At 64.5% G+C, this 20,657-nt stretch overlaps 1 protein-coding gene across 2 annotated transcripts in view; it reads right to left on the bottom strand.

Moving 5' to 3' along the window:
- Positions 1 to 20,657, bottom strand: part of WWP2 (WW domain containing E3 ubiquitin protein ligase 2) — a 36,022-nt gene continuing 15,365 nt past the window's right edge. Inside the window, exons 8-24 of one of the 2 annotated variants that reach the window (XM_083851830.1) lie at positions 19,330 to 19,537; positions 14,880 to 14,969; positions 12,646 to 12,820; positions 10,106 to 10,160; positions 8,122 to 8,203; positions 7,489 to 7,617; positions 7,060 to 7,138; positions 6,875 to 6,946; positions 6,706 to 6,794; positions 5,336 to 5,495; positions 4,315 to 4,448; positions 4,054 to 4,194; positions 3,414 to 3,534; positions 2,950 to 3,054; positions 2,680 to 2,776; positions 1,728 to 1,800; positions 1 to 1,510 (exon numbers count right to left, since the gene is read on the bottom strand). In XM_083851830.1, the coding sequence (XP_083707956.1) occupies positions 1,411 to 1,510; positions 1,728 to 1,800; positions 2,680 to 2,776; positions 2,950 to 3,054; positions 3,414 to 3,534; positions 4,054 to 4,194; positions 4,315 to 4,448; positions 5,336 to 5,495; positions 6,706 to 6,794; positions 6,875 to 6,946; positions 7,060 to 7,138; positions 7,489 to 7,617; positions 8,122 to 8,203; positions 10,106 to 10,160; positions 12,646 to 12,820; positions 14,880 to 14,969; positions 19,330 to 19,537 (1,910 nt within the window). In that variant the 3' untranslated portion in view covers positions 1 to 1,410. Of the gene's footprint in view, positions 1,511 to 1,727; positions 1,801 to 2,679; positions 2,777 to 2,949; positions 3,055 to 3,413; positions 3,535 to 4,053; positions 4,195 to 4,314; positions 4,449 to 5,335; positions 5,496 to 6,705; positions 6,795 to 6,874; positions 6,947 to 7,059; positions 7,139 to 7,488; positions 7,618 to 8,121; positions 8,204 to 10,105; positions 10,161 to 10,396; positions 12,551 to 12,645; positions 12,821 to 14,879; positions 14,970 to 19,329; positions 19,538 to 20,657 lie in introns of those variants that run through there. The other variant, XM_083851831.1, reaches the window with a different exon arrangement.

Here is a 20,657-nt window from a genome sequence, read left to right as displayed (position 1 = left end):
TCGGCAGCTGCTTGTCGTTTATTGCACAAGAAATCGGCATCACTGAGGCAGGATGGTGCAGTACAAAACTATCCGGTTACCAGTCAAAAGCTATTGCAGAGGTTTGTATCCACAGACTTCATTTATGTACAGATTTACACACCAACGCTCGCAGGGGCCATGCCCGCGGTGCCAGAGCCGGGACCCTGCTGCCAGGAGCCCCGGGGGACGCAGCAGGACCAAGGGCAGGGGCCTGGTCCTGCCCTCACCACAGCCCCGGCAGCTTCTGACACCGGCCTGGCCGCGGCAAAGGGACCGCAGCACGTCTGGGCCGACCCTCGAGCCAAGCGAGTGCTGGGGGTGGCCGTGCTGCCCCCACCGAGCCCCGTGCCCGCTGCAGAGCGCCAGCTCGGAGCAGCCCTCCACTTCAGGATTAAGTACAACAGCACGGAGGCCTCACGCTTGTGAATAAAGCCAAGCAGCAGACAGGGCCAGTCTGGGGGCAGCCCCGGCCCGTGCCGTGCCCTGGCCCCAGCAGCCCCCGCTGCAGGCTCCCTGTTACCCTTGCTGGGTGCAGGATAGGGCCCAAGCTCGTACATCTTCACAACCACCTGAGAGTCAGTTCGAGAGCCGTTTCCCATCCTCACCTGCATCTACTAAAATGCCACAGAAAGGCAGAAAAAACTGGGGGGTGGGAATAGCCCATACCTAAAACCAGGTCTCACTTTAACTGCATCTAGGAAAAGCCCCAGCCAGGCTCCAGAAGTCAGAGCCCCTGGACAAAGCTGCTGCTCCAGCAGAAGTGCCTTTCCCCATGGGGGGTCTGTGGGGTCCATCGGGGTCCCCTCACAGGGACCTGCGGCCACAAGCTAAGGAGTTCAGTGAAGCTACAGGGAGCAGAGAGAAAAACTGCAGAGAAACGAGGGGGTTTGGCTCCAGCTCAACAGTTAAAGTTGTTCGTGCCTGTTTCCAGGTGCACACACCACTTCAGTGCGAGGTTTCTCACCCCTCTCCAGGCACAGAGGAGCCCCTTTAACGCTGACCAGCCGTGGGACAGGGGAGCGCAGCCCCCCCCCACGCCACCAGGCAGGAGCTCAGACCCTGGCGTCATTCCCGAGCCACCCCAGCGCCCCCCGGGACTCCCAGTGGGGTGAGGGGGGACGGGGAGCCCAGGCGCACGCAGCACACCCGGGCTGAGCGGAGACAGGCTTTGGCACCCACCTCCCCATCACACCTCTGATTAATTTGGGGGAGGCACACGTGGACCCGTTTCCCCCAGGGCTGTTAGTGCAGGTCTTGCACAGGAACAAGAGCAGAGTCCGCAGCCGCCCGCACACCATCCCGCGAGGCGGCACCCGGCGGCAGGCAGCACTCGGGGCCCTCCCCGCCTCAGGCACCTCCGGAGTCGCTGGGAGAGCACCCGAGGCTCCATCACTCCTGGCCAAATCCTTCCGTCTCCTCGATGGCGTAAAGCAGCTTCTCCTTCAGCTGTTCGTAGCTCTTGTACGGAGGCAAATCCAGGCGGTTAAAGCTGCCGAGACAACAGAGGCTGTGAACAGCGATCCCAATTCCTCTGCCGCCCTCCTCCCCCCGCAGGGACCCCTCCCGTGGGGCCCCTCTGGCCTCAGCAGCTCCGTCCCATGGGACTTCCAGTGGGGGGGATGGGACGGAGGGCACCGGGGCCCCGCACAGCCAGGCAGGGACCGCGAGCAGTTGTCCCCACGCAGCGCCGAGGAGAAATGACTTACCATGTATGGCTCCGAGGCAGCCACGTCTCTTTGCCAACTTTATCGATGCAGAATTTCTGGGGCCCGTTGCTGCCTGTTAATTATGAGCAGAGCAAATCTCATTACACGATCGGGAGCTGAAAAAGAAAACCCTGACGTGCCACTACAGCCAGCAGATCCCACCGGCACACGCCCTGACAGTCCTACAGCCACGAGGGCACAAATCCTCTGCAGCTCTCCGACAGCCTGCTCTGACCCCTTTGCAGAGAGGATGCACAAAAACACAAAGTGAAGAAGCTGAAAACTACATCCACAGCACACGAGATGTGCTGCTATCACTGTAAGTGGGGTGGTTAAAGAGCAAGTGTGGAAGCGTGCGATCTGCCCCCGCTGGACAGAGCGGGTCCATCCGAGCGTCCTCAAGGACCTGGCTCAGGAGGTCTGAGTCACCAAGGTGGCTTTTTAACAAATTGTGACTGCTGGCTGAGCTCCGGGGGCCTGGAAAAAAGCTAACGCACCAGGCAGAACAAACAAATGGGCAAGGGTAGCTGCTTCGCTTGCATCAGTTCCAGAAAAACAGCAGAGAGGCTGGTACAGGCCCCAGAAGTAGCGAAGGACAAGTGCAGAATAATGCCGCATGCTGTGGGTTTCTAGAAAAGGGGCTCCATCACACCCAAAAAAATCAAAATTAAGTCAAAAAAAACTCAAATCTCATTCAGAATGTCGTTACAAACTGGACTGACAAAGCTAACTGTGGTGGCACGGTTCAGCCTAAGGAATCTGTCTCGGCACAGCACACAGCAGACTGAACCACCGTGCCTGGACGTCACCGCAGCTACGTCACTGCTGCCAAGTGCCCCCGAGTCTGGGATGGAAACATGAAAAACCAGGCCCCAGCAGCCAGCCCTGGGCACGGCCGCCGTCCCCCCGCCTTCCCGGGACCCCCAGGCGAGCCGAGCGGCAGGACACGCACCGATGAGCTCCGCGAAGCCCCCGACCGGCAGGCGGCAGGTCCCCGTCACAAACTGCAGCAGCCGGATCCTCTTCTCGTTGTCCATCTCCTTCACCACCTGCGAGGACAGCGCGCCAGGGAGTGGGACCCCCGTCACCCCCACGCTCCCCACACCCAGACGGGGCCAGGGCACCGCCCTGCAGTGTCGCTCCTGCCGCGTACGCCCCGCGCTCCGGGCCGGCCCTGCCTGCCCCAGCCCCACGCAGGGGACACGGAGGCGCTGGGGCTCACCTGCCAGAACCACTGGATCTGCTTGCTGTTCTTGGTGTAGTGCCGGTAGATGGTGTTCTTCTGCCAGTCGTTCATGTCGATCTCCTGCATGCCGCACAGCATCAGCTAGGGACAGGGGACAGTCAGCAGGGGGGACAGAAACAAGGCCCCGCGCCCACGCGTCGCAGCACTGGCTGCTTCGGGGCAGGGCTGCGCCAGGCACAGGCTCCAGCACAGGGCACGGGAGGAATTCCTCGCCTCTGATGAGAAATTTCCCACTAACGGGCCCAACAAGCAACCCTGCAAACCCCGCCACCGGGTGGGTGCGCAGAGCTGACGGGCAGAGCCCGAGGTTGGAGGGAGCAGAGCCCGTGCACCCCACCAGCACCGTGCTGCCATTCCCCACATCAGCCCGGGACAGCCTGCAGCAGGGTGGAAGCACCGCTACCTCCACGTTCTCCATCCTAGCGAGGGCACCAGCTCACCTCCAGCTCCTTCTCGTCGAAGTACCGCAGCCACTCGAGCGGCACCACCTCGTTGAAGCCATCCAGGAAGGCCTTGGTCTGCTCCTCCACGCCCCGCGTGAAGCGCCAGTCCGTCAGCAGCCTGGGAAGGCAGGCGGTGGTCGGCAGGCAGCGGGGGGCACCAGGGCCGCTGCCATCCCTCCCCGCCGGTGGGAAGGCAGCCAGCCTCGGGGGGCCCCAGGGAGCTGCAGGGGTGCGTGGCAGGGCCCCCCTCAAGCCCTCCCTCTGCCCCCAAAGCCAGCAGAAGCCCCAAGCACAGAGCCGCAGCCAGCGGGGGGACGAGGGGCGCAAACCACGACCCCTGGCTGCAGCCTGCTGCCCGCAGGACAGAGGCAGCCCCAGCCAGCGCTGGGTGAGCGGCCATGGGACAGGGAGAGCAGTCTCACCCTCTCTCCCCTCTCCTCTTTCCTGAAAGTACTGGCAGCTGCCCAGCAGCAGCCAGCCAGACCGCAGCGCAGCTCAGTGACCGCGCCAGCCCATACTTGTCGCAGGCCACGTAGCCAGGGGAAGCAGCCACGTCCCAAGCCCCACGTTCCCACCCCAGAACCGCCCTAAAGCCGGGGGGCCGGGCACCCAGCGGGGGCATCAGGACCAGACTCACATGATGTACTCCTCCTTGTTCTCCTCCGTCACCCGGATGCTCTCACCGCCCTCCTTCAGCTCGTGGGTGGTCACCTTGCCCAGGATCTCCATGTCCTGGATGAAGTACAGCTCCAGGCCGCACTCCTCCAGGCTGTTCTCCCTGCAGGAGGACACCGGGACGTGACTCCTGACGAGGCACCGCAAGGGGCGGCGGGAGGAGCGCTGCCTCCCCCAGCACAGGCCCGGCCCCGGCCCCGGGCCAGGAGCGTGAGACACTCACTTGGTCCAGACGATGGAGTTGTAAAACTCGGGGTCGATGGATTCCAGGTCCTTCAGCGTGGGCCGCTTGTTCAGCATCCGCTTGTAGAAGGGGAGCGTGAAGCCGGTATCGATGAACTTCCCGTGATACAGAGCCTGCGGTGGGGGGGGGGACACTGGGTCACGGGGGCCTCGGCACAGACCCGCAGGGACACAACGCTCCACCGCAGCCACAGGGGATAGGGAACGGCTCCCCGCGGCCAGGAGCCCCCGCCGTGCCCCCCCGGCTGGCAAACGCAGCGGGAGGCTCGCCCGGCACGGGGCGTGCGCGCAGCCCCTCTCCCCTCCCCAGCACGAATTCCACCGCGTCTCCTTCTCCCCTCGCAGCTCTATTAAGAGCACTTGTTTAAACAGAGCTCTGCTGTGGCTTCCCTGAATCCCTGGCTTCCAGGAGCCCCAAGGCAAAGGCAGCCAAAAATAATGCAGACGCTTGTCTAGAACAGCCCAGCGGTGAGTAATAGTCTGGGGTTTTATTGGTATCCTGCGAGGCGCGGGGCAGGGCAGGACAGGCGGGGGACCCGGGCAGGGCGCAGCCGCCTCCCGCACACACCTCACGGCCCCAGGCCAGACCCTGCCCCGAGCCAGGACCCCCGGCAGCCCCGCGCCCACCCGGGCCGGGAGATCGCAGGCACAAAGGCCCCGGGGAGGGCGAGACGAACGGGAGGAGCCACGGCGGGGCCGGGGCAGCTGGAAAATCTCACACTGCTGGGGCTAAAAATAGTGCGGAGCTGCAGACCCGACAGCACCTGGGGTGGCAGCCAAAGACCTGGAGCCATCCCTGCAGCACGGCCCCCGGGAGCGGGGTCCCCTCGGCCCCGCAGCCGTCCCCAGCCCTACAGCATATTGCCCCGTTCTGGTGCAACCCCTCCACGGCCACTCTCGGGACCAGCACCCGAGCGGGAAGGGGCGTAACGGGGTGGCTGCTGGGCACAGCTCGGCTGCGGCATGCGGGGCTGCCCTGCCCCGCCGCGTCGGGCTCCTACCATGGCAATGAAGCGGCCGATGAAGCGGAAATAGGTGAGGTGGTCGGGGTTGATGGAGGAGGCAGGGTTGATCTGCAGGCAGTAGTTGTTTTTGCCAGCGTACTCAAAGAGGCAGTACATGGGGTTGAGCACCTCGTGGGACAGGAGGAAGAACCATTCCCTGGGAGAGAGGGAGACAGCGGTGAGCAGCGGCTCCTGCGGCCGCTGGAGGCTGGGTCTGCCGGACGAGGCTTCGCCCCAGGGCAGGGGACAGGGACAGGGCAGCCCCCGGGCCTCCGCAGCACGCCCACATGAAGCAAGCACCCAGCTCCTGGGCCCTGCCGTGAGCTGGTGAGGGCATCGGGCACTGCAGGATCCAGCTGCCTTTACAGAAGTGCTGAAAATGGTTTGTGAAGTGCTTTTGGAGACATCAGAAAGAAAAACCCTGCTGGGCACGGAGCTCGGCTGGGAGCAGGAGGCATCCCGGCAGGCACCGAGCAGCCCAGCCCCTCCCAGGCCGTCTCTCACACACACAAGTGCACGCTCACATGGTTGTGCACACACGCCCCGTGCCCATGGGCACCCGCTCTCCTCCCACACACCCCCCACCAAGCCCAACCGAAGCAGCGCAGGACGGGCCCCGCTGTCCTCGCTCCGCTCCCCGGCCGCGGGCAGACGGCAGTCCTCAGGCGCAGAGGCAGCCCCGGCATCCCGTCCGTGGTTCTACCCTGTGGTAGAACAGCATGACGTAACCTACCATAGGGTAAAACCACTGGCAGGACACGGGGAGACGAGGGAGCAGCAGCCCTGCCCCACAGCCAGCAGCAGCAGCACCACGAAGGAGGAGGGGGAGCACGAGTGGCAGGGTGGCAGAGGGAAGCCCAGCACCAGGCCGGACACCCCAGGTGAGCCAGAAGGGGGGACACGGGGACGGAGGACAGACACAGGGCTCTCTCCCCTCCACCTGGAGGCGCAGCCCGGCGCCACGCAGCACTCTCCTCAGGGCGGTGGCAGCTACGGGCTGGCAGCAACCACGTCCCGCCACGTCCGCCCTGGCGCACAGCAACTGTCTCGAGAAACGCCAGCGCCTGTCAGCCGCGCACCAGGCTGCGGGGGGGGAAGAGGCAGCCCGACCCATCGCCCCGGGGCACTGGCGTTGGCACTTGGGGGCTATGGAGAGCCCCAGGTGGGCCCCCAGCCCTCCCTGTGCAAGGGACAGGCTGGCACAACGCCTTGAAGGAGTTTCACCCTTCCCAAAGCTCACAGTTTCCAGCTCAAACCCCTCTGGCTCCCCGCAGAGAGGCTGGGGACCCCGAGCCCAGCCGCCTGACAGGCCGCACGCCGGGCAGGGCTCAGCCCCGGCAGCAGCAGCCCCGCACACCAGCACTCACCTGGCGATGCCGCCGTAGTCCAGGCCCTCCTCTCCCCGCATGATGATGTACAGGCGGCGCCGCAGGTCGTACGGCTTCATGTTCATGATCTGCGCGGAGGCACGGGGAAGCGTCACCACGGGCCCTCGGCAAAGGGCCAGCTCCGCACCCCGGGCCCCGCGCCCCTCACCTGCTGGAAGGAGTCCTCAAAGAGCGTCTGTCGGGAAACGCTGATCTTCACGTGGCTGGGCAGGGCGTTCGACTGCGGGCAAGGCACAGACAGGAGGCCGTGTGCAGGTCGGCACAGCGGCTGCCCGATCCCCGGCCTGCCCCCGAGTGCCGGCGGGCCCAGCAGCCTCGCGGCGCTCTACTCACGTGGCAGAGGAAGCGGAACTGGTGGTACTTCCAGCGAAAGCTCCGGTCGTACGCCCCCGGCGATCCCCCCTGCTTGCTCCTGCGAAAGCAGCAGGGGCTGGGTCAGGGCACGGCCCCACAGCCCGACAGCTCCAGCACCCGCTGCCCTGCCCCTGCCCCATCAGCCTCACCGCCCGCTGGGGGAGGACAGGCTCTGTGCTGCAGCTCACCTCTGCTGCACGCAGGGAGCTCTCCTCCATCAGAGCCAAACACGGGGCCCTAAACCCACTACTGGGCGTGCTGGCAACAAAGCCAACCCACTTCACCCGCTCCGCATTGCGACCGCACGAACGAGCTGCGAGCAAGAGACTCGAGCGCCAGCCCCGAGCGCCACAGCCCCGCTGCTGTCCCGCCGGGCGCAGAGCCAGGGCTTGGCCCAGCGGCACTTACCCAGACTCGAATCCGGGGCGCGGGTCCTTGAAGGTGGTGGTGCGAGTGTTGTGGTCCACGAAGTAGCGCACGCCCTCGTTGGTGTACTTCATCTCCCAGCCGGGCGGCAGGGGCGGCTCCTGGATCATCCTGCAGGCAAGGAAGGGGTCACCCAACTGCCGCCTGGGGGTCGCACCCTGCTCCTGATCGCTGCCCTCGGGGACTACCTTGAGTTTACAGCTCCATGGCAGGCAAAAGGATTCACGGGGCAGACTTCGCAAGCAGCTGCCTGCGCCCCGAGGCAGGAGCCCTGCCGCTCTGAGCTCTCAGGAGCCCAGGCAGAGCCCTGCGGGCAGGCAGCAGGGCGAGAGGAGAGCACCTCTTCCTGCCTTGCAGCCCTGCTGTCTTTCCTGACCTCGGTCCCAGCTCCCCCCAGCGCCCGGGTCGCAGTTCCCAACCCTCCCCGGCTCCCCCGCCGCCCGGTCACTGCCCGTGTCTCTCAGAGCCCTCGCGCCGCGCTCAGCTCCCAGCAGGACCTCGGAGGCTCAGCCCCACCGCACGGCCGCCGCTCAGCACCTGGGAGCCCAGCGCATGCGTCTTCAGAGACCGCCAGCAGCCCCCCTGAACCTCCCCGCCCGTCCCTCGGGCTCCTACCCCTGCGTGCGAGGGTCTTCCCACTGGGTGGTCCGCGTGTTGTGGTTCACGTAATACACTCGCCCGTTGTCCTGTCTCTTCTCTAGGAGAAAACGGAGGGGAAGCGTTAGCTGGTGCCCCGGGAACAGACTTTGCAGCTTAGAGAAGTTTGTCGGCTCCCTCCTCCCCTCCTGCACTGCCCCAATTTGTTTGGAAAAGACAAAATAAATAATTTTACATTTCTGCTACGCGCAGAAGCCGCAGTACCTGGGGGAAGGCCCCCTGTCCCCAGGCCCGCGCGCGGGCAGCACGGCAGAGGCCAGCCCTGCTGACACACTGCCGGGCTGGCGCACGAGCTGCGCACCCGCGCTGCAGGAGCTCAGCACCACTCCACGCGGGTTTGGGGGCGCTTCCTCCCTGCACAGCCCTGCTGCCTGTGCACACGCGGGCGTAAAAATAAACGCACCACTCACACCAGCATCACTGGGGGGACAGGCTCTGCGCCTGCAGCCCCCCACCCTCGTTGTGCACAAAGCCTGTGGCTCGCGTTCAGGGCGGGCTCCCCGGCACCCCCCGTGCCCCCCCAGGCACCCACCGTTGGGCACTGAGCAGCCAGGGCCTCCCAGCCAGAGCCGGGCACCACGTCCCATCCTGGTGGCAATTCCTGCACCCCCTGAGCCCCCAGGGATGGGGCCCACCCCGCGCACCCCTCCCTGCACGCAGCCCTGCTCCATGCCGGGAGGGACGCCCTGCACGCGCTCCCCGTCCCCTCCCGGTGTCCCCTCCCACAGCCCCGTCCCGCTCCTGCAGGGCTGTGGGAAGCGGCTGCGGTTCCCAACCCGGGTTTGGGGGGTGGGAGCCCAGTGGGGGGAGCAAAGCAGGGAGGAGAGCGCTCCATCCACCCCAGCCCCCCGTCAGAGCGCTGTGCCCCGATGGGACGGGACACTTGGGGCTCCCGGGAGCCCAGGGACGGGGCACTCCTGCCGCCAGCCCCGCAGAAGCACCGGGTGCAGCTATGGGGGACGGGGGCTTTAGCACTTCTGCTCCTAGCTCCGGCTGAGGCACGTACGATGACCAAGACTGCATCCACCCCAGGAACCCCATCTGCCGCTCCCGAGCGGGCTCACCCGGCTGACGCAGGAGCTGGGTCACCCACTCCAGCAGCAAAGGCTCCAGCACTGCCCTGCCCCCTGGAGACCCCCTCAGCAGCCCAGCCCCTCGATGCCCTGCCCCAAGCACCCTGCACCCTTTATTCCCTCTCCGGGTCCCTGCAGGGGTCCACTCTCTGCCAGCCCTGGCAGAGCACGGTGCTGCCCCACGGCGTGCAGCACCAGGGCTGGGAGGCACTGACAGCCAGGAGAGGGGCCCTCTCCTCCCTGGGGGTGGCACAGGGGCCTCGCAGGATGTCCCAGCACCCAGTGTCCCCACTTACCCCTTCCCCAGCGCTCCCATTAACGTCCCCTCCGTCCCACCAGACACCCGCCACCCTCACCACCAGCCCTCCCCAGCTCAGGCACGCCAAGGCCCCCCGGCCAGCCCGGACACAGCCCAACAGAGCCCCGGGGGCAGCAGCAGCAGCACTTGGGACACGGGGACAGGGCTGAAGCCCCGCTGCGGCCCGGGGCAGAGCATCCCGAGAGGCACATGCGTGGCAGCAGGACAGGCCGCCGCTCGGCACAGGACTCCGGGGACGAGCGAGGAGTTGGATCCCCAGCCTCTCCCCCGGTCCAAAGAACAACCACAAACACTTCTGCATTCAGTAGCTGAGAGAGAGAGCTGGGAACTCCTCCAGGAAAAGAGAAAAAAGGAGGGGAAAGAAAAAGGGAAAAAAGCTGGATTTCAAATCAGAGATTGAGCTAGTCATGGGCAGCCTCAGCCCCACACGCAGCGGAGCACCGGGAGCGCTGCGTCCCCACCGAGGGTACCCCTGGCCCGGGGCAGAGGCGGGTGGCAGCCTCCCGACGGCTGGGGGTGGCGCAGGCAGGTGAGGAGACTCTGTACTTACCCCAGCCGGGAGGAAGGGGGCCGAGAGGATCATTGTCGGACGGGGCGCCGGACGACTAGAGACAAGAGAGGGCAAAAATACAAAATAAAAACCAGGGCACGGACGAGCGGGAGCAGCGGGGCGGGGGCGAAGCCCAACAGCCTCCGCTCTGCACTCGCCTCCCCTGGGCCCGCAGCTCCCGGCAGGGAGAAGCTGCTCCCAAAGAACTGAAAAAACAAACAAAACAAAAAAACAAAAACAAAAAAAAAACTTGCACGCTCAGGGGGTGTTAAAAAAAAAAAAAGCACAAACCAAACAGAGGCTGGGGCGGCCAAGGGGGCGGCAGGGCAGGGGCCACGCGCGGCGCAGGGAGAGGAGCGGGACCGCGCCGCAGCCTCCAGATGTGCGCGGCCGCTCGGCTCCCGCTGGCCCGGGCGACCATCCCCATCAGATACACCTCCAGCCTCCTCCAAGAACCACACACAAGAGGGAAAAAATATCGCAGGCCTTTCCAATGAAATCATTCCCACAAGCCCTGTCCACGCCCAGCGCTTCCTGGCGGGGCCCGCGGCCCCCCTCCTCCCCAGGCAGCGAGCGGGCTGCGGGATGCGCTGCACTGAGGGCACATTCATGCCTGCGCAGACGGGCGGCTCCCCGCGCCCCCAGCCCCCCCGGCAGGTTGGGGGCCCCAGCACAAAGCACCTTTCTTCTTCTTCCCCGGGCGGGCAGCGCCAGCGGCCGTCACCCAGCCTGAAGCGGGGGGTGCCATCACAGCCCCCCGACCCCGGCTCCGCTGGAGGTCCCCGGGGATGGAGGCACGGCCCCGACAGTTGGGGCTCCAGGGGAGAAGGAGGCCCGCGAGCGCTTGTAATGGTTAAATAAGACACGCGTTGTTACCAAAAGGCCTTTTCAGTGCACCTCCTAAAACCCAGCCGCTGGAGAGGGGCCGGGCGTCCCGGCAGGGCCAGCGTCCCAGCCCCGTGCTGGGGGCAGCAGCGGAGCCAGGCCTGCAGCCTCCCTGGGGACAGACAGGGCAGCCCCAGGCCTGGGCACTCGGGGTGCCGGGGCCCCCCACCCTCCTGGGATGGGCACCAGCACCTGGGGCCAGCCCAGCACCCTGGGGGATGCCCTGGGGTGTGCTGGGGACGGGGCAGCCCACGCCTCCTGGCTTCTTCTCTCGCCCCCTGCCCCACGCACAAGGAGAGGGGCGCAGGAGGCACCGCCCTGGCAGTGGCCGGCACGGCACGGCACAGCACGGCATGCCTTGGGCAGCCTCCGCTCCCTCCCTACCCAGACAGGCTGGCCAGAGACACAGCTGAGGCACGTCCAGAGGTATCACCTCACTGCGACCTAAAAATAACTAATTAAAACAAACAGGGCAGAGAGACAAGAGCCCGGGGCAGAGCTCCAGGAGCCAGCCCTCCCGCAGCTCTCCGCAGCCCCCAGGAACGACCCCGGGCCAGCGAGACCCCCGGGCACGGGGGATGCTGCTCCCAGCCTGCTGGCACTGGGACCCTGCCCGCAGCCGGCCCCGGAGCTGGGCTCCCTGCAGGGGCTGCACCACGAGGGCTCCGTGTCGCCCAGGGGTGCGGCACCGCTCAGGGCCTCGTCTCCCCGCACGGAGGGCAGGTGGGTGCTGGAGACAGGAGGGCAACGAGAAGCAGAGAGCCCCTGGGGGAAGGAGGCGCAGCAGAAGCCATCGCCGCTGGCAGGAGAAAGCTTGAAACGCAAAGTACAATCGTTTCATCAGGCTAAATTTGGAGTGCGAGTCCCTCCCTCGGCACTCTGCAGAGCCCAGCCAGGGCGAGTCGCGCGGCGCTGGAGCAGCTCCAAAGGCGGCGCTGGCAGTGAAGTGAGCAGCGACAGGCTCGGAGCACGACTCGGCCTCGGTGGAAGCCCCCTCCTGCTGCCCCTGCGGACAGCGTGCCAAGGGCACGGGGGCCATGGCAGCGCAGCTCCCCCCGAGAGGCCTGGAAGAGCTGCCCAGAGATGGGCAGGGACCCAGCAGGGCAGCCTCCCACACCCCCTGCGGGGGCACAGCCCCAGTCCCAGCTCACGGGACTGACCACAACCTCTGCCTGCTTCCCCCCTGCAGAGACGCCCGAGCTCCTCACTAGGGCACGGAGCTTGCACTGGCACTGGCAGTGCTTCTGCATGGTGCTGGGAGGCCTCAGAGAGGTGCAAAGTGTCAGCGAGAAGCTGGACGCCCTGCGCTGCACATCAGCTCTGCACCTGCCCCCAGAGCTCTCCGGCCCTGCCAAGAGCAGGGTTTCACACTGCGGTAAAGCCCCACGAGGCACAGGGCTGGCTGACACCAGAGCATGGGGACATCGCTGCCCAGGAGCTGGAAAGGCTCCAGAGGGGCTCAGTTTGCCGCATGCTGGCCATCGGCACAGCCCTGCTCATCAGAGGGCGCTCACCCAAACCATGAACAGGGGGAAGAAGCGAGGGAAGCAGCAGCAGGGAGCTTGCAGAGCCCGGCAGCGCTCGTTCCGGGTGCCTTGGCAGCCCTCACCATGCCCACCCTGGGTGCAGCTCCTGCCGCGGCCCCCAACTCTTACCTGGTACAGGAATCTTTGGCTGAACTGCTGCATGGCTCCTTGGAGCTGGTTTCGCTGGGACTGCCACTGCTCGTAGTTCCTGACGTACTCGGCTGTGGGGCGCTGCCACGTGGTGGTCCGGGTGTTGTGGTCCACGTAGTAGTACCGGCCCCTCGGGTCCACGCGCTTCTCCCACCTGGAAGCACCACGGGAAGGTGTCACTGACTGTCCTCCCTCGGGACAGGGGCTCGCTGGGACCTTCCAGCCCTGGTTTCAGTGCTTTAGGGCCTGACCCCTTCCATCTCCGAGGGACTCCACACCAAAGTGGTGTGCACGCCACCACCCTGCTCCCCCCAGCGCTCCTTCCCCTGCTGCTCAGAGCCCGAACGCACAGCACCAGGCTGCTCAAAAGCCCCTCAGGAGATCAGTGGCTGCCCCAGAGAGCCCCTCCTGACCACCACAGCACCAAAGGACATTGTGACAACGAGCCCAAAGAGGTTCCACCCCGGGCTCAGCTCAGGCACCATCCCAGTACTAACGCGGGTGCGAAGGCAGGGGGACAGCAGAGCCCTGGGAAGGCTGGGAGGAACGGCAGAGGGCACCCGACAGGATCCGGCGCTGAGCAATCTCCCACTGCCCTCGCCTGAGGGCTGGCTCCAGGGCCCTGGACCTGCAGCCACAGCTTGAGCACATTGAGCTGCTGCCCCAGCACGTGCTGAAAGCACAACTGAGGAGCCTCGCTTGGGCCGCGAGGCACTCGGCCCGCTGCCAAAGCCCCCCTCGAGCTCTGCACACAGTGGCTCAGCGGAGGATTCATGACCAAGCTCTGGCTCTCAGAAGCGCTTCACGGGCTCAACGGCCTCCAGAAACACAGCAAAAAAAAGCAGCTGATAGTCGTCCAACGGAGGCAGGCAGAGCTGCTGGGGCCCTGGTTCACCTATGGGGACTGACTTTCATTTCGTACTGCCACAGGCTGACCCCAGACACTCGCTCTCACAAGCTTAAGCACCACCCTTCAGCACGAGGGCTCTGCTCCCAACTCCAGGACAACCAATTTCATGGCTGAAGGGTTCCCTCGGACAAGGTAAGCTCCACCACTAGGGAACACAAAAGCCTGTGAGGACCTGAAGCAGCTCCCCACGCGGCTGGGAGGTGCCGAGAGGTGACACCAGGATGCCTCGAGGGAGCCAGCCTCCAACAGCAGCACCGCAGCGGAGACCTGCGTAGCAGGATAGGAGCACGCCCGGGGTACTCCCAAAGCCACCTTCCAGGTAACAGCCTCCCCCTTAACGCCAGAGGGATTTTAAGCTGCTAGGGGGATCAGAAAGCGGGAGGGAAGGCTGCAGAGATCACAGCCTGGCTGAAGGCACTGGGTGACCACAGGAACTCGGAGGCTCCTGCGGAGGAAAACAGGCTGGGCTTGCATTTCACACTCACACGTTACACCGGCTGTTAGAGCACGCTTCGCTCATTCCAGCCTTGAACAAACAGCCTGGAGAACAACAACAGTATGCCTGTGCTGACTGCTCCTTCTGCAGCACAAGGAAGAGGTGAGAATTCAACAGGCTTCTGGAAAGCGCACGGACCCCGAGGGGTACACACAGCCTCCGTGACCTGAGGACCGTTTACTCCTGCTGGTGAAAGAAGGGCCTCCCCGCACACGAGTTCTGCAGGGCTCTTCCTGCAGCTCCCGGAGCTGAGCAGCATCTGCTGGAGAACGAGCAGACCCGATGTGGCTGCCAGGAAGGTGAGGGGCCCCTGTGAGAGGCCAAGGTCCAGCTCCGGGTTTGGGGCACACGGCGCGTGCCTGCTCCTGCTCACCAGTTCAGCCCTCCCATGTCATCCCAATTCAAGAAGCATCCGTTTTTCCAGGTGACACGAGGCCTATCCCCTCCCTGCTCCTCGTCCTCCCGGGGCCTTTGCAGGCGCCCATCTCAAAGGCTCACTGCCTGCAAATGGTTCCGCTGCTGCTCCACTGCTCCCCGATTTCCACAGACTGGTTAAGAAAATAATCCCCTAACGGAGGTCACGGCACAACAGATAGAAAGCTCTTTTCATCGTTTCTGAAGAACAGGCCTCCAGAGGACACAGGGCGTGCTTTCAGGCCGGTTAATGCTCCTGCATCTCAGCCCATTTCTCCTCAGGAATGAGGAGACCTTCCTCCCACCACCCCACCTCCCCTCTCTTGCAGGCTCCCGAGCGCCGGCTACACGAAGGCGGTGAGCACGAGGCACCGCCTGCCCGCGGCCCCTTACCCCGGAGGCAGCGGCCGTTCCCACGTGGTGGTCTTGTTGTTATGGTCCACGTAGTAGACTCTGCCGTTGGGCAGCTCCCGCTGCTCCCACCTGGAAAAGACAATTATGGGACGGTTGGTAAGGGCTGGCACCGGGACCGAACCCCGGCAGAGGTGCAGCCCCCAAAGCCGGCTGCCCCCCGGCGTCGGACCTCACCGTGCGTGGCTCCAGCAGGAGGGGACGTGGAGCATATTTTCTACATCTACAGCCCAGCCCCAACAGCCTCCCTGGGCTGCTGCCCCGCGCCCAGCAGCCTCCCCCACGGAGCTGCGAGCAATTACCGGTCACCTTCTGAGCGAGAACATCCAGAGAGCTGCAGCTGGGGGGTCAGTAACCCTCCCAGCATGGCTCAGCCACAGTGCTTCAGGCTTTATTTAAACCAGCCCGACGGCAGGTACGGGCAGCAGGTACCGGGCTTGCTGCACAAAGCCCGTCGAGGCGCTGCAGCAGCCTGCGTGCTGAGAACGGGCCGAACTCGGGCCGTAAATTCCTGATCCCCTCAGAAAGGAGGAGGGTCGGTGTAAGATTTCACTCAGGGTCAGTTTCATGCCCCACGAGTTTCTGATGTAGTTTTTGTTTAGCTTCTCTTACTACATCTTTAAAGGGGAGCCTTTGAGTTTGGGCTGGGGCTGGGATTTTTCCTTGGCAGCCGTGCCGCTGGCCGCTGACAGACACCTCTCAGGAGCGCCGCGTCCACCCGGCGCTGGGCTGGGAGGCGGCCCCTCGGGGGAGCGGGCGCGATGGGGAGGCCTGGTGTTACACGGCGGCACCGAACCCCTCCTTTGCCTCCAGTCATTCATCCAGGTTTGCGCCCTGGCAAACGCGAAGCCTCCGCAGAGCGCCGCGCTTCGTCCTTTCCTCCGCGGCAGAGGGCGAGTGCGCGGCTGCTGACAGATCAAGGGCTCTGCTGCCACACTCCTGCTCCCCCGGGTCTCCCTCCCAGTCAGCCTTCGGTCTCAATTAATCATCACAAAAACCCTAGGAAATTAACATACTAGCTTCTGGTGCAACTCCGGGACAGCAGCTGAATGAACACGGCTGGCGCCTGGCGCTCGTGACAGTGATGCTGCAAGCACCAGTGCCCAGCACCAGGCTCTGCACCGCCCCTGCGCACCCTCGAGCCCCCCCAGGGTCAGATTCACACCAAGTAGCAACATCTGCTCAGCAACATCTGCTCCAGGAGCCGTCACCATGCACTGCTGTGACCACCCAGGGTTTCAGCAGCATTTCCAACCCCAGCAGCTGAGGACCCGAACTGTCCCCGAGTCACCGGGCAGAGGCTGCCCCACGTACGCGGGGCCGCTGGCTGCCTCCCCGTGGGCTTCCCCAACAGAGTGGACTCTGAGGACTTGGAAGTCCCTTATGACAAGAGGTTCAAGCCCCCAGGTACTAATTCTGGGCTACGGCGATGAGAAATGGCACCATGAGGGCTCCTCCAAGGCAGGGGGAGTCTGGAGCCCTCACAGCTACCTGCTGGGCGCCACCACGACTGCAGGGAGCCGTGCAGGACTGAGGATTGCTGCTGGTGGTGGCAGCGACTGGTGGCCACTGTTCCCGTGTCACACCCCCGTGAACAGGCCACAAGCTCACGCGCTCCTTGGAGCTCTGAAAGGTAAATCTGCCGCGTGCTGCCCTGCCCTGCAACCCGGCGTTTCACTGCCACCAGCGGTAACCGCAGGCAGCACGCTGCGCCCGCTGTCACCATCGCTGACACAACAGCCCGGGACACGCAGCGCTCAGGACAGCCCGTGGCTGCCCAGGTCACCTCGGCCTCTCCGAGCTCCCCACGCACCGCCTACCGAGCGGGTTAGCAGAGCCCCGCTGGGTGAGCTCTCGCCCCAGCACGCAGCCACCACCAGCGCGGCGCGCGTGGCGTGCCGGCACCGCTGCGGGAGAGGCGAGCGGTGCGCGCGGGGAGCCACGGCCGGTGCGAAGCGGCAGGGCCGAGGCAACCCTGCAGTCCAAACAAAACGCCCTCCTTATGTAAGAAACCACAGCCCCGTGCCTTCTGCCAGGCAGCATAATGCGCCCCTTTGTGCGCGCGAGACGGGGCTGTGTACACAGCGCGGCAACGGCCGCCTGTCCCCGCGCGGGATCATCGCTGATAGGAACCAGATGCAGGAGCCAGCAGCTCTCGTGGCCCCCGTCGCTATCGGCCAGCTCGGGCACCCCACAGGAGAGCCAGGACCCCGTGCTGGAGGCTTTGAGCTGCTCTGGCATCGCAGACGCTCCCCAGACCTGGGAAGAAATGCACGCCGCACCAGCCGGGAGGGGTTAAGGAGGGCTCTGGGCACCGCCAGGGCTGGAATTATTCAGGACACCGTCCAGCATCCTCCGGCCCCCAAAACAGACTCCCAGTTGTATGTGAGATGCCTCTGTGCCCACCACACCTGGTGCAGACGTTCAGAGGCAGCTCTCTGAGCACAACAAATAGCTCCGAATCCCCACGTGAACCCGGCCGTGCTGGGCTGCTGGAGCGGGCAGCATGGGCGCACGGCGACCCCGACCGCCGGGCTCGGAGCCGCTCCTGCCCCTCCAGCAGCAGAGCAGGAGTGCTCCCACGGACAGAAGGAGACGCTCAGAGAACGAGTCTGCAGAAAAAAACACGTTTCTGGAGGCTTCTCAGAGGGGAGAGCGACACGACGGCTCCCCAGCAGCGGAGCAGGAGGCAGCTCTGCAGGGGACCCGAGGGTTGCTCACAGCACGCAGGAGCTGGGCCAGCGAGGGGCTGTCCCGCACGGCGCTGCAGCGGCCTGGCTGTGGCTGCATCCCTCCTGCCTGAGGCATCGCTGCCTGCTCTGAGCCAGCCAGCCGCATCCCCACCTCCCGCGCCGGGCCCCAAACCGCCAGTCAGAGCAACACCCTGGTGGCGAGCCAGCCACGAAGCGGCGTCTCCAGATCAGGTCCCGGGAGATGCCCAGCAGCTCATCTACACGTCCCCGTGCCTCAGCCCTGCTGCAGGCTCTGTTTAGCCAAGGCAGACGACTCCGGCCGCTCCCAGGGGAAGGCTCACGGTGGGGGAACACGGCCAGACCCAGCGCTCTGCCCCCATCACCTCGCAGACCTCGCTGCTCGGCCTCCACCCGACAGAGCGGGTCAGCAGCTGCGCCGGCCAGCCCGGCACAAGCACGTAACTGGGACAGCACACGCGAGATGCTGCTGCTCCCTTCCCCGATACAGATCCCATGGGCAGGAGAGGCAGGGAGGGGAATTCAAGGTGCCAAAGGCAGCCTCCTTCCACCTTGGGCAGGCACAGTCAGGGAGAAGGAGCCCTCCCGCCTGTCTGGTAGGTGCAGAGAGGGGCACGAGCTGGAATAAAGACCTTTTTCAGAGCACTGGACTTTTCCAGCTGCCTGGAAACAGGAAGCGCCCAGGCCCGAGAACAGTAACCCTCACACACCCCGCATAAAGGCACACTGAGCCGTTAACCCTAATTACCTGTGACTGACACACCAGCGAGGCCCTGACCTTCCAGGCATTGGCTTAGCCAAAGGAAAATAAACAGCTCCCTTCATACGAAACACAAGCCGTTCTCAGCCCCCCTCGCACGGCTCTCCCCTTGCAGCCCGGAGTGGAAGGTGTCTGAAACGCGGGGCGGGGGGCTCAGCCTCGCCCCCGGCTGCCCGCAGCCCTGCTCAGCCAGCCCAGCTCCGCTCCCGACTCCTTCCCTGCACCCAGGAGGACGCAGAGCAGAGGGGATCCTCACCCCGGGCATCCCTGCAGCACGTGGCTGCACCTCCCACCACGCAGAGGGCTCTGAGGCTCTCGTTTCTCACTAACATCACCGGAGAACAACCCGGGGCCACACCTGGTGACAATTCTCTCCCTCCTTCCTGGTGACACCAGGAAAGCCCAGGACGTTTCTGATGTATTTGGGGCTGTTTGGTTGTGCCACCTTGAAACAAGGAGCAGGCAAGACAGACAAGCTGTGGGAGGATCCTGCCCACCTCCCTGCAACTGTGGCCATTGCCTCCAAGGTGTTCACATAGTGCTGTTCACGTAGTGCTTCCTTCTCTGATGTTCGCGCCTTTCACGTGGAGCTCCCCAGAAATCCACGCTCATTCTCTCTCACACATTTTCTCCTCGCTGACTGGCAGACAGCAGGTCCTCCTGCACATGCACTGGATGCTTCTGCCTCCCCTAGCAGCACGCCCTGCTTCTGCTCTGCCTGGAGATGCCTTCCCCTGCCTGTCCTCCCCCAAGCCCCGTGCTGAGACCCCTGACTCGTGGTGCAGCGCAGCCCCAGCCCCGACACCCTCCTCTTCCAGCGCAGGGCAGTGCCCCCGCTTGCTCGTGTCCCCCAGCCGCCCACACACCGTCCTTTCCCAGGGCTGCGCCTCCCTCCCGAGCCTCCCCTGAGGCTCTCGGCCACGAGGAGGAAAGGAACAAAGCAGGACGCAGAGCTGCTTACCCCGGGGGCAGAGCATCCAGGGCCAGCACCGCTGCCCGGGCCTGCGGGGTGCTGGAGCCGGGCGCTGCCTCCTCTGCCTCCCCGGAGCTGCTCAGCGCAGGAGCCACGGAGCCATCCGCCGCGCTCGACGCCACCGGAGCCGGCGTGGTCGCTCCCGCAGCCGGCCTTTCCTCTTCGATGTCTGCAGCACCCGTCACATCCCCGTTCACTGCAAGGGCACAGAGCAGAAGCGTCAGCACCACGAACGGGTACCGGGGCTCGGCTGCTCTGCCCCAGGCAGCCCCGCAGCCAGCGCACGTGCCGGCAGCAGCAGACACCACCCGACCACGACCACAGGGCTCTGATCACCCAGCGGTCAGATCCCCCTGAACCCCTCCCCTGCCTCCACCTTTTGTCTCGAGACAAAATCAGATGCTGCCTCGTGTTTGTGCTCAGCACCCCTTCTGCTGCTTGATGCGGACCTGACTCGAGCGCAGGTAGCAAGGAGCTCAGGGGCTGCTGGCAGCGTCCCCCCAGGCACTGCAAGGAGCTAAATGTTGCTGGATTCCACTGAACGTTTGAGAAGGGAAGGGGAAGAGACAGAAAGTTACAATGAAAACTGATCAGGAGGAAAATGCAGACCAAAAAAACGACAGATTTTGTTTGACGATATACATAAGCTAGCCAAAAACACAAGGCTTGACGGTACAGAAGAGGATAAATTCTGCCACAAGGCATCCTAGCTTCAGTGGCAACACGAGAGAATTAAAAACAAAACAGCAACAAATAACAGAAAAAAGGGACGCAGACAAAGCTCCACAAGTTAGAGTTAAGGAACGCAGAAAACTGCAGGAGAAGTCTCTCTACAAGCCCAGGTATGTAGAAGTGTCGTAGCAAAACCCCTCACAACAGTACAAACCCCACAAGCGGGAGACTGAAGAAGCACAGACACTACAGGTGAGGCAGGCTGAGGGGAGCAGGCCAACATCCTCCTGCACCACAGCAATCCTGCTGCACAGCATCGGGCATGAAGGGAGCCTCTCAGGCAGCACCTACGGGCGATGGCTTCCAGGCCAGCAGGCTCACGAGAACTTCCATCAGTCCCCACGACTTGCTGGAGGAGGTCTCTGACCAGTACTCATTTCCAGCCAGCCTCAGAAGGGGGAATTTTAGAAGCTCCAGACACCTCGTGCCAATTTTTCAGAGAACCTACGGGATGACCCCGGCGACTACGCTGAGATTGGACGGATCTCAGGCCCGGTCAAAACAGGGGAGAAGCTGATCCAAAGTTCACCTGATAAGGAAGGACTGCAGGGAGAGCGCAGCAGGGGCCGGACAACACGGCGGCA

Source organism: Anser anser (assembly GCF_964211835.1).
Source record: "Anser anser genome assembly, chromosome: 11".
NCBI classification, from domain to species: domain Eukaryota; kingdom Metazoa; phylum Chordata; class Aves; order Anseriformes; family Anatidae; genus Anser; species Anser anser.
Note: the sequence above shows the minus strand (reverse complement) of the source record. Positions and strands in the feature narration are given on the sequence as shown.